Raw genomic sequence first — 12,100 nt, 5'->3', positions numbered from 1 at the left:
GAGCCGCTTTTAATGTCAGCCACTTTTAAAATCAATTCATGCAGAAGCTTCACAGCTGTAGGACATTTACTATTATTGCCACGCTTTTCATTGCCCGTAATTATTATAATTATATGTCACTTTCAATATGGCGCATCATTCCCAATGAGTTGCAGGCGAGCAACGCGAAATTCCTAAAGTGCCTCGGAAGGAGGAAAAAAAAAAAAGTAAAAAAAAAAAAATTAAAAAAATACGAGACAGAGAAAAGGAAAGAGAAAAGGAAAGAGAAAAGGAAAGAGACTGAGAAAAGGAAAGAGACGGAGAAAAGAGAAGAAGGAGAAGAAGAAAAGGAAAGCAATGCCCGAAAAGCTCAGCTCGTGCCCAGCCTTCTCCCCGGTTTCCGAGCGCTTTTGCTCCCCGGTGCTCCTTGCGGGTCAACAAACGGGAAGGAAAACGCAGCTCAAGGCTCAGGGAGGACGTGGAACTGCTCGGGAGCAGGAACATCCTAAAAACCAGCGTTATCGACCATTCCCACCGGCCGGATTTCGCCTCTTTTTCCTCTCTCACATCCGTTTTTCCCCCAGTTTTTTTCCCCCCTCCAGAACTCCTGGCTGAAGCAACCTCGACTTTTCCGCCGAGAAACCTCCCCAAAACCACGCTGAGCTCCTCGCCACCCCTTCCAACTCCGGACGCCCAGCGAGGCCTCCCAAAACCTCATCCCAAACTTCTGCAGCGCTTTCCCAGCGCCACAAACCCCGAGCCTCCTCCAGAGCCCCCCCGAGCCCGGGGGGCGCCGCGCCCCCTCCTCCCTCCCCACCGCGGCCGGCCGCGTTGTATTTTTTTTTGTATTTTTCTCATTTTTAGCGAAGCGGGGCCGAGCTGGGGGTGGCGGGGGGGTTCCGATTTTTGTTCTTTTTTTGGGGAGAGGAGGGGGCGGCCCGGGTGCGGCGCGGCGGCGCGGCCGGCAGGTGGCGCGCTCAGCCCGGGCGGGGGGCGATGGCGGCCGCGGATTTGGGGGCGACTTCGGGCCTGGAGCGGCTCCGCGCTCGTCATTATTTGTAACCATAGAGCATGAATTACCTCTTGAGGTCATCAGTGAGAATTTACGACTGGTCAACAAAAGCACGTGACGCCCAAACGCACCCCCCACCCTCCCCCCATATTTGGCCGCATACATAGCAAAAACGAAGTACAGTGCATCGCTATAATTCATTAATACATCATAAATCGTCAAGCACGGGGTTATAACGACCACGAGCCACAAATCAAGCCCTCCAAAATAACCCAAATGAGCTCTTACTTTGTAAACTCGTTCTCAGGGCGCTACCCAAATGGCCCCGACTATCAGTTACTAAATTATGGGACCGGCAGTTCCATGAACGGTTCTTACAGAGATTCAAGCACCATGCATTCCAGCTCTTATGGCTACAACTACAATGGGATGGACCTTAGCATCAACCGCTCAGCCTCCTCCAGTCACTTTGGGGCTGTGGGCGAGAGCTCCCGCGGTTTCCCTTCTCCAGCTCAGGAGAGCAGGTTTAGACAGGCGTCCAGCTGCTCCTTATCTTCTCCCGACTCCCTGCCCTGCTCCAACAGCGAGAGCCACGGCGGCAAACCCGCCCCGTCCCCCTCCGAGCCGGCTCCGGCTGCCAGCACCACCAACACAAATTTCACAGAACTAGACGAGACCAGCGCGTCCTCGGGAGCCGACGAGGGCACTCCAATAAGCAGCAGCATCCCCCGAGCGCAGGCAGAGCCCATCGCGACCTCCACGGCAGCGACAGAAGGGCAGGCACCTCAGATATTCCCTTGGATGAGGAAACTTCACATTAGCCATGGTACAGCTCCTTCTTTTTCCGTCCTTGTGCTTGTTTATTTTCTGCCGCACACCCCCCCCACCTTCCACCTCGCTCTTTTTCTCCGCTGTTTCTCTCTCTTTTTTCCCCCCTTTCCCCTCTTTTTTTTCCTCCCCCCCAGCCCCTCTGCCTTTTTTTTCCCCCTCGCTCCTTCCCTTTATTCCGCGGAGGCGCTTTGATCAGAATCGCAGCTATTTATTGCTTTTGTATTTCTCGCTCTCAAGCTGCCTCTGGCGCCTGCAAGGGGGGTCTGCGTGTGTGTGTGTGTTTGTGGGGGGCGATTTTATTTTCCTTTCGCTCTCCCCGCCGCCAAACCGGCGCTTTTTTAAAGCTCCTAGCACCGCGCGGGCGGTGGGAGAAGGCGATTTAAAAACCGAGGCCAGGGGGGTGTTCCTCGGGGTGGGGTGCGGGGGGGTGGAAAGGCGAGAATTGTCCATTAAAACGGCACCGGAGGCGCAGATGGGGCTCGCGGCCCCGTCCTGCCCCGATTTTCCGCGTTCATTCCTGACGACGTGCCCTTGACAAACCCCCCGGCCCCGCCACGAGACCCCCGGGCAGGCAGAGCCGCCCCCCAGCTCGCTCCCTGCGCTCCGTTCCCGCTGTTCTGGCGGAGAAAAAGCGGCACCAAAGGCGCCGGGAGCGCCGGGAGCGGCCGGGCGGCAGCGAAGGAGAAGGGCAGAGCTCCCCAGAGCTCCCCAGAGCTCAAATCATGGACCTGGAGCGGGGACGCGGCTCTGGGGGGGCCGAGGGTGGGGGGTTTCACACGTGTGCCGGGGGGGTGGGAGAAAAACGAGAGGCAGGAAGGGGGGGTGCTGCTATTTGGGGGCAATTCGCAGCTTTCCGCTGTTTAAAAAAATATATATATTTTTTTTAAAAAGCGCGAAAAATAGGTTTAAAATTAAAAAAAAAAATAGGTGAAAAATAGAGGCGATGGGAGCAGAAAGAGCAAACGCAAACCCCGCTGTTGTCCGTGTTACCCAGACATGACTGGACCAGACGGGAAGAGGGCGAGGACAGCGTACACTCGCTACCAGACCCTGGAGTTGGAAAAGGAATTCCACTTCAATAGATATCTCACCCGCAGGAGGAGAATAGAGATCGCTCACGCGCTCTGCCTCTCCGAGCGCCAGATCAAAATCTGGTTCCAGAACCGGCGGATGAAGTGGAAGAAGGATAACAAACTGAAAAGCATGAGCCTGGCCTCGGCGGGCAGCGCCTTCCAGCCCTGAGACCCCCCAGCCCCCGAGAGGAGGACGAGGGGAAGAGGAAGACGAGGAAGAGGAGGAGGCGGGCGAGAAAAAAACAAAAAAAAAACAAAAAAAAAAATCAAACCAACCCCAAAAACGCAACAAAAGCCCCGAGTGAATGATGAAATAAAGTGAAATAAATGAAGGAGCGGCCGCAGGTCTGTAGTTCGGGAGGACTGCGCACCTCCTGCTCGGCGTGTGGCTGACTGCTCCTAAAAGCAGCTCCTGGGGCACCCCGAGCCCAGGGCTCCGCTCGTGGCGTGCTCTCTTTTGGAAGTTTTTTTTTGTTTTGTTTTGTTTGTTTAAGAAAAAAATTAAATTTTATTTCCAGATGCTCCTCCTGCTCTCGTTGTTCTTCTAAATGTCTGTGTCCGTGCTCTCTTGGTGCTTTCTGGAAAGCTAGCATGTGTTCTGTGAGCCCTTTGAATGTTATAACTTATTTATAAATCCAGAACAGATACGGTTGTTGGTTTATTTGTTGGGATTTTCTTCCTTTTTTTTTAAATTTTTTTCCTCCACCCTTTTTTTTTCCGAGTTTCCTGCTCTTGGGTGAGTTTTTCTCTGCCCAAGCGAAAATCGGGGGTTCCTGCACTACAGTCGCAGAGAAAAAGTCTTTAAAAACCAACAAAAATGTAAAAAAATAGGGAAAAAAATGAAAAAAATGAAAAAAAAAAAAAAAGAAGCAGCTCTTGTATCTTTCTGTCTTAAAATTGTCCAGTCTGTGTTTTAGTCCAAACTCCAGGCCAGGATTTCTAATCCCAGCCTAATTCCAAGGCGTACTCTTAGACGTGGGTGAACTTCACTATTAAAAAATTGATAATAATAATAATTCATAACTCAGAAAAAAAAAGATTAAAAAAAAAAAGAAAAAAATCTGTATAAAAGCGGAGAGCGACGCTGGAGCGCTCTGCTGTTTGTAAATATTAGAAATATTTCTGCCGTGAGTAATAGCCGGGTCGTAGTGGGCAGAGTGAATGCGGTGTTCTGTGTAAAAATGGCATCTGTCATGTCTAGCAGCCGGGTAGTTCTTGGCCGAGAAGCTTTTTGTATTTGTTTGTAGCTTTACTCGAAGTCAAATAAACGTTTTCCCCCGACTCACAAAGGCTCCCAGTCGCCTTCTTGCCCCCTCGAGCCCCTCGGAAATTCGCAGCGCGCCAGGTGCCTGCCCGCTCCTCAGCCCCTCCTGGGCACCAGAAACGCCCCGAACTGCCCCAAAACGCGCCGAAATCCCCCAAAATCCCAAATCCCGGCACCGCGCGGGGTTCCAAAGCAAACCGTGCCCCCAAATCCGCCCGGGCCCCCGAAGCGCCTCGGCCGAGGGGGATTTTCCCCTCGGAGCCGCCCCAGCCCCGCTGCCCGCGCTCCCTTCCCTGCCCCGAGCGTTTCGGGGCTGCTCGGCCACGAAAAGCCCCAAAACACCAAATTTCACACAGCAACGCCCCGTCCCCGGCCGCGCCGAGCTGCGCCCTGCGGCTCCCAAGGCGAGGTTTTGTCAGACCGGGGTTACAAATCAGACATTTCTGGCTAAAGCCGAGCTCTGCGCTGCCGCCCCCGGGGGTTTCCCCGCTTAGTCCCTGGTTTAAGGTGCAAACCGCGCCTTGGCACCGGCAGCGGGGGCAGAGCTGCCCGGGGGAGCCGGGGCAGCCAGCAAAGCTCGGTCTAAAGGCGCTCGAGCCGAGCTTAGCGCGACGCCTCGGCCGCCTCGCCAGCCCCGCTCGGGCTCGCAGCAAGGAAAGTTGAGCTCGGAACTTACCAAACTTAATCTCTGCCACTGTTTAGGTACTTCTTAAGTGATTTTGAGAGGGATGTGAAGTGGACTGTCAGATCCCAAACCATTTGCTCGCCTTCCCCTTGGTGATTTTTTTTTCCTCCTATTTTTTTTTCCTTTTTTTTTTCCTTTTTTTTTTTTTTTTTACCAATAGCAAACTATCCCAAAAGTGGGTATGACATTTAGATGTCAAATGGATAGGGGGTTTTATCTCGAAGTTAGATCGTAAAAATCGCCCGGAGCTCAGCCAGATACCCCTCACTGGCTCTCAAAAGTCACGTGAGGTCCATAAAGTTAGTTTTATGGTTTTGGGGAGTTGACAATGTACAATATATTTCACATTCTCCAGAATGTTAAGTGACACTTTAACTGCTCGCTTTGCCTCGTCGGGGGCAGCAATGGGTGAGCACTTTTCCAGATGAGAGATAAACGCTGCAGTTGCAGGGTGAACAATGTTTTGCGGGTCCCGGTCTCAGGGCAGAGGGCCCACGGACTGCAGTGCTCAGAGTAAGTCCTCAAATATTCTCTGCTTTAAAAACAATCCCAAAAAAAACCAAAAAAAACCCCAAAAAATCTGTTTGCGAGCGTTGGCGGGGAGCAACGCTCGGCTGCTTCAACTCTGGGAGTTTTAATCCCGGTTTTAAAGAGGATTTTCCGTCCCAGCTCCCAGGCCCGCCTGGGAACTCGGGCTGGAAGCGGCTGAAAAATGGGGGGAAATCGGTGCAAAATCCTCCTGCAAGGCCAGCCCGGCCTGGCCGGGCCGCGGGGCCGAGGCTGGGGCTGTGAGGGGGCAGGAGGTGCCGGGGGGGGTCGGAGCCTTTTTGCATTTCAAAGCCCTCTGCTCTCACCTTGCCTGCAGCCCTTTTCACCTGCTCGCCCACGAAAATCCGCTTTTCCTCCTCTCCCTCTGCACCTCGCCTTTGCTGCTCGGGTTGTTTGGGGGTTTATTGTTGTTTATTTGGGGTTTTGGTGTTTGGCTGAATTTTTTTAATTTTTTTTTTTTTGCCTCAGGCCTTTTTTTTTTTTTTGCTTTTTTTTTTCCTCTCTCTTTTTTTTTTTTTTTTTCCCCTCTTGGGTTTCCTCCCCCCGAAGCAGCGCAGACATTTAATGGGATCGAGTGTCCTGACATTTCCGCGCCCCGGCCCTGCCATCTGGAGCCACTGAATGACCACTCTTGTGTCTGGGCCCGGCTTGAAGTGCTACAGAAAAATAATCGCGGGAGCTGCTGCTCCCGCATCTGGAGCCTCCCAAGCCTCTCCCCTCCCTGCCAAAAAGGAAAATTCGGGAAAATCCGCGGCCGGGCTCTGCGCCGGGCAGGTGGCCCCGCAGAAATTGGGCAGCTAGAGCAAAAAAAAAGGGAAAAAATCCCAAAATTCCAAGCCTGGAGATGCTGCTGTGGGGTTTTTTGGGTTTTTTTGGGAAGTTCAGTTGTGGCATCCTCACACCTGAGGCGGCTCCTCCCTCCGTAAAAATCAAATTAAATTTAAAATACGAGCTCAGAGCCAAGGTGCTGCTGAGATTTGGGGCGTTCCTGGGGCTCACAGCGCCAGCAAACTTTGCTTTTTTTCCCTTTTTTTTTCCTTTCCCTTCTCTTTCTCCCTTTTTCTCACCCTCAGGCCACATTTGGTGGACACATGTCCGTCTCTTTTTGCATTTTTTGTGTTTTTCCCCCCTTCTCGCACACTCTGGAGATCGTTTTTCCTCCCCGGGCAGTTTTCCCTCTCCTGCTCCATGTGGCTCCCAAAATCTCTGCCACCACAGCAGAGCCCGGGGCTGCCCCCTCCGCGCTGGCAATTCGGGAATTTGGGGCCCTCCCCAGGGGACAATAAAGATTTGGGGTGGGAGGCAGGCGGAGCTGCTGCTCGAAGGGGGTTTTGGCCCCAGAAGTGACGATTGGTCCCCGAATTTGGGAGGGATTGATGGTGTTGGGGTGGGATCAGTGGTGGCCTGCTCCTTCTTCAGCCTCCCGTCCCTTCTGGGGTTAAAAAATTGAATTTTCCTGATCCTAAATCCGAGCTCTTTGGGCGGGAAAAGTCCCTTGGCTTCCGTGGGGGTTTGGGATGTGCCTGGACCCCAAAATCCTGCTGCTCCCAAAATTCCAGGGGCCATCCATCCCTCCATCCCTCCATCCATCCATCCATCCATCCATCCATCCATCCATCCATCCATCCATCCATCCGTCCGTCCGTCCATCCATCCGTCCATCCCTCCCCACTCCCAAAATTGCATTTTTTGGGTATTCCCGGCCAAACTTCCCTTCCAAACCCACTCGCCCCACAGGAGCCACAATTTGGGGTTTTTTAACCTATAAAACCTCTTTGAAGGTGCTGCTGCGGCCGGTTTGGGGTTTCGAGGGGGGAAAAGCAGATTTTGGGTTTGTCTACGGCGTTTTCCCATGGGATTTGTAGCCATGGGATTTTCAGTGGAGTTTTATCTATGGGATTTTTCAGTGGAATTTTTATCTATGGGATTTTTCAGTGGAATTTTTAGCTATGGGATTTTTAGCTATGGGATTTTTTAGTGGAATTTTACCCATGGGATTTATCAGTGGAGTTTTTGGCTATGGGATTTTTTTAGTGGTGTTTCCCAATTGAGTTTTTACCTATTGGATTTTCAGTGGAGTTTTCCAATGGGGTTTTTATCTGTGGGATTTTTTCAGAGGATTTTTATTCATGGAGTTTTCCAATGGGGTTTTTATCTGTGGGATTTTTTTCAGTGGAGTTTCCCAACAGGGTTTTTAGCAACGGGGTTTTTCAGTGAATTTTTTATCTGTGGGATTTCTCAGTGGATTTTTATCCAAGGAGTTTTCCAATGGGGTTTTAAGCTATGGGATTTCTCAGTGGGGTTTTTGGCTGTGGGATTTACCAGTGGGGTTTTTGGCTATAGGATTTCCCAGTGGGGTTTTTACCTATGGGGTTTTCATCCATAGGATTTCTCAGTGGGGTTTTTTGCTTTTTTTGCTATAGGATTTCTCAGTGGGGTATTTTGCTATGGGATTTCTCAGTGGGGTTTTCAGCTGTGGGATTTTTCAGTGGGGTTTTTGGCTGTGGGATCTCTCAGTGGGGTTTTCAGCTGTGGGATTTCCCAGTGGAGTTTTACCTATGGGGTTTCATCCATGGGATTTCCCAGTGGGGTTTTTACCTATGGGGTTTTCATCCATGGGATTTCCCAGTGGAGTTTTACTTATGGGGTTTCATCCATGGGATTTCCCAGTGGGATTTTTACCTATGGGGTTTTCATCCATGGGATTTCCCAGTGGGGTTTTTACCTATGGGGTTTTCATCCATGGGATTTTTCAGTGGGGTTTTTGCCAATGGGGTTTCTCAGTGGAGTTTTTGGCTATGGGATTTCTCAGTGGGGTTTTCAGCTGTGGGATTTTTGAGTGGATTTTCATCCCTGGGATTTCCCAGTGGGGTTTTTTACCTGTGGGGTTTTATCCATGGGATTTCCCAGTGGGGTCTTTAGCTGTGGGATTTCTCAGTGGAGTTTTTGGCTATGGGATTTCCCAGTGGGGTTTTTACCTATGGGTTTTCAGCCATGGGCTGCGCTCCTGGCTGTGGCACAGCCGCTCCCTCCCCGCGCTGTGCCCTCGCCTGGAGCATCCCGGCTCACCCCGGAATCCCAACCCCACCCCGGGATCTCTGATTTCCACCTGCGGCACCTTCGGGGCTGTTCCTGGAGGTTTTGCTGCGTTTTTAGGGGATTATTTGGGGTTTTAGTGCGTTTTTTTGGTGTTTTCCTTGGCCAACCCTCCCTCTTCCTGCGAGGTGTCCCCGTCCCCCATTTTCCACCCTGCGAGGGGTCACGGGCTCGGCACAGGCTTCCTTTTTTTTTTTTTTTAAAGGAAAAAATTCATTCCAAACACAAAAAACCCCCCCAAACCCCGCCCGTTTGGGTGCGAGAGGAAGCGTGGGGAGAGTAAACAGGAAAGCGCAGCTCTGACCGTGCAGGTAGGCGGGGATTTTCATTTTCCTGGGCATTTTTCATCCTTCCTCGCACTTCCATGGCACACGTCAGGCACGGGACAATCGTTCCTTCCGCAGCTGCAGAGCACAGGACAAACACAAAGCGCCTGAATTTCGCCTCCCGGCCCGGCCGGGACCCCCAGGACGGCGAAATTCTGCGCTGAAAATCGAGTATTTGTGCCGAGGTTTCCTGCGCCAGGTGGGGAACGCTCGGGTCTTAGGGGTCTGCCAACCCCCAGTGCTGGAATTTGGGGTTTTTAGCCCCAAAAACGCCGAGTGAGGACCCTCCCCGTGAGCTCACCTGGCTCGCAGCGTCTGTCCCGAAAAAAACCCCATTAATGCAAATTCCTAATTTATTTTTTGTCGCCTTGTGCTGTGCGTTCGCCCTGAAGGTTTCCTGTCATCAGCAGGGATTTGAATGGGGAAAAACCCCTAAATCACCTTTTTCTCACCCAAACCCAAGGTTCCCCAGGCTGCCAGAGCCCAGATGAGGATCTGGATTAATTACAGCCCTCATCAAGCTGCTTTTATTGGGGGGGGGGGGGGCTGGGCAGGAAGGGCGCCCATGCCCAGGGTGCTGCTGAAAGGTGAAAAAAAGGTGAAATTTCGCCCACAGAATTCAATTTATTCAGCAAAAAAATGGGGGCGGGGGGAGAATTTGTGAAGTTTGGGGGCGCAGAAAGAAGCTCGAGGTGGTAATGCCGTGCTGAGGCCATCTTGAATGTCAAGGATTTGTTTTATTTTATTTTTAAATGGGTTTTTTTTTTTTTTGAGTTTTGGTGCTGTTTAGGCCTTTCCGCGTTCAGTGTGTGAGGTGTAATATTAAATTTTAACTAAAATTAGGATTTCCTCCCACCCAACAATTCCACCCAGGAAGCCACGCTTGGCACTAAACCCCCTCCCCAAAAAAAAAAAAAACCAACAAAAAACCCCACCAAATTCGAGTAACCCCGGACGCCCCCGACGCCTCATTTTATACACCAAAAAAAACGATTAAAACCAGGTCAAGGATTTAATTAAGAGAATCCAATGAGAACGAAGGGGCGCAAATGAGAGAGAGGAGAGAGAGAGACTAAAAAAAAAAAAAAAAAACACGAAAAAAAAAAAAAGGCAAAAAAAAAAAAAAAGCGCACCAGAGCTATTCTAAGCGATTAAATCGCCATTTGAGCAGCATAATGGGGTTTGCACTCCGCGCAGCGCGATCGGAGCTCATATCTCATCAATAATTCATCGCCGGGATCACGGCGGGGTCAGCGCGGCCGCAGCGCCCGCGCCGCGCTGGGGCACCCGCGCCTCCCGCCCCCCTTTTGGGGCTCTTTGCTCTTTTTGGTCGCTGCCAGCGGAGCGGATCCGCGCCCGCGGTGCTGCCGGGCAGGGGGAGGGCGGCGGGGCAAAGCGCTGAGGGTGGGGGGCGACCGCGGCACCCCCGTTCCCCCCTCCTCCTTTTCCCCCTTCTTTCCCCCCCTCCTTTTTTCCCTTTTTCTGCTTTTCCCTGCCCTTCTCCTCCTTTTTCCCCCTTTTTCCCCCTCCCGCTGTTTTTTCCCCCTTCCTTCTTCTTTTCCCTCCTCTCCCCCTTCTTTCCCCCCATTTCTTTTTTCCCCACCTCCTGTTTTTTCCCCTTTCCTTCTTCTTTCCCCCCACTCCTTTTTTCCCTTTTTTTGCTTTTCCCTGCCCTTCTCCTCCTTTTTCCCCCTTTTTTCCCCCTCCCGCTGTTTTTTCCCCCTTCCTTCTTCTTTTCCCTCCCCTCCCCCTTCTTTCCTCCCCATTTCTTTTTTTCCCACCTCCTGTTTTTTTCCCCTTTTCTTCTTCTTTCCCCCCACTCCTTTTTTCCCTTTTTTTGCTTTTCCCTGCCCTTCTCCTCCTTTTTCCCCCTTCTTTCCCCCCCCGCTGTTTTTCCCCCCTTCCTTCTTCTTTTCCCTCCCCTCCCCCTTCTTTCCCCCCATTTCTTTTTTTTTCCCCTCCTGTTTTTTCCCTTCCTTCTTCTTTCCCCTCCATCTTTTCCCCCTTCCTTCTTCTTTTCCCCTCCCCTCCTCCTTTTCCCTCCCCCATTTCTTTTTTTTCCCCTCCTGTTTTTCCGCCTTCCTCCTTCTTTCCCCCCCCTTTTTCCCCCTTTTCTGCCTTTCCCCCCCGCCCTCGTTTTTCCCTCCCCCGCCTTCTTCTTTCCCCTCCTCATTCTTTTCCCCCCCCCTTTTTTTTCTGCTTTTTGCCCCCTCGTTCTTCTTTCCCCCCCTTCCTCCTTCTTTTTTTCCTCATTTTTATGTGTTTTTTTTTTCCCTCCCCTTTTCTCCTACTTTCCCCCTCCTCCCTTTTTCCCCCATTTTCATGTTTTTTCCCCTCCCCCCTCTCTTTTTTCCCACCTTTTTCTGCTTTTCCCTTCCTCCCCCTTCTTTGCTCCCTTTTTTCCCCCTTTCCTGCTTTTTCCCCTTCCTCCATCTTTTCCCTCCCCTCCTCCTCCTTTCCCCCCTTTTCTGCTTTCTCCTCTTTCCCCGTTTTCCCCCTTTCCCCCTTTTCTCCTTTCCCCACCTTCCTCTTCCTTCCCTCCCTCCTTTTCTCCTTTTTTCCCCCCTCTGCCTTTCCCTCCTTCTGCTTTTTCTCCTTTTTTTTCCTTTTCTCCCCTTTTCTGCTCCCCCCTTTCCTTCTTTCCCCCTTTTCCTTCTTTCCCCCCCCTTCCTTATTTTTTCCCCCTTTTCTCCCCTTTCCTACTCTTTTCCCCTCTTTTCTCCTCTTTTCCCCCCTTTCCTCTTTCATTCCCCCCTTTATTTTTCCATCCCCTGCCATCAGCAGCCCTAAACTCCGCGGAAATTCCTGAATTTCCTTTTATCCTGAAAACGTTATTCCTACCCCGATCATTTATCCCGATTATTTCGCCCGGATTATTTATCCCGGTTATCTTTCCCGGTGATTTATCCCGATTTTCCCCCCGGCCGAGCCCAGCCCCGCCGTGACCTCCCCGGGCAGGGGAATCTTTCCCAAAGAAATCCTTTCCCTCCCCCACAGACCCGCTGAGGAATCGCTGCGGCCCCAAACCGCCCTCGCTTTCCCACCAGCCCCAGCCCCTTCCCTTTTTAATTCCATTTTTCCTTTTTCCCCCCAATCTTCCCCCCTTCCCCCACCTTTTAATCCTCCCTTTCCCCCCTTTTTCCCCCTTTTTCTCCCCCTTTTCCCCTTTTCTCCCTCTTTTTCTCCCTTTTCCCCCCAATTTTCCCATTTTCCGCTTCTTTCCCCCCATTTCCCCCCCTTTTATCTTCCCTTTCACCCTTTTTTCACCCTTCTCCCCCTTTTTTT

The 12,100-nt window shown here is 51.6% G+C and overlaps 1 protein-coding gene across 1 annotated transcript; it reads left to right on the top strand.

Annotated features, from left to right (window-relative positions):
- Positions 1-984: 984 nt before the first annotated feature.
- On the top strand, positions 985-3,219 carry HOXB5 (homeobox B5). Its single transcript, XM_064399871.1, has 2 exons — positions 985-1,817; positions 2,817-3,219. Exons 1-2 carry the CDS (start codon positions 1,268-1,270, stop codon positions 3,062-3,064), a joined length of 798 nt encoding a protein of 265 aa, XP_064255941.1. The 5' UTR covers positions 985-1,267; the 3' UTR covers positions 3,065-3,219.
- The last annotated feature ends 8,881 nt before the right edge of the window (positions 3,220-12,100 follow it).

Source organism: Passer domesticus, chromosome 27, assembly GCF_036417665.1.
Source record: "Passer domesticus isolate bPasDom1 chromosome 27, bPasDom1.hap1, whole genome shotgun sequence".
NCBI lineage: Eukaryota > Metazoa > Chordata > Aves > Passeriformes > Passeridae > Passer > Passer domesticus.
Note: the sequence above shows the minus strand (reverse complement) of the source record. Positions and strands in the feature narration are given on the sequence as shown.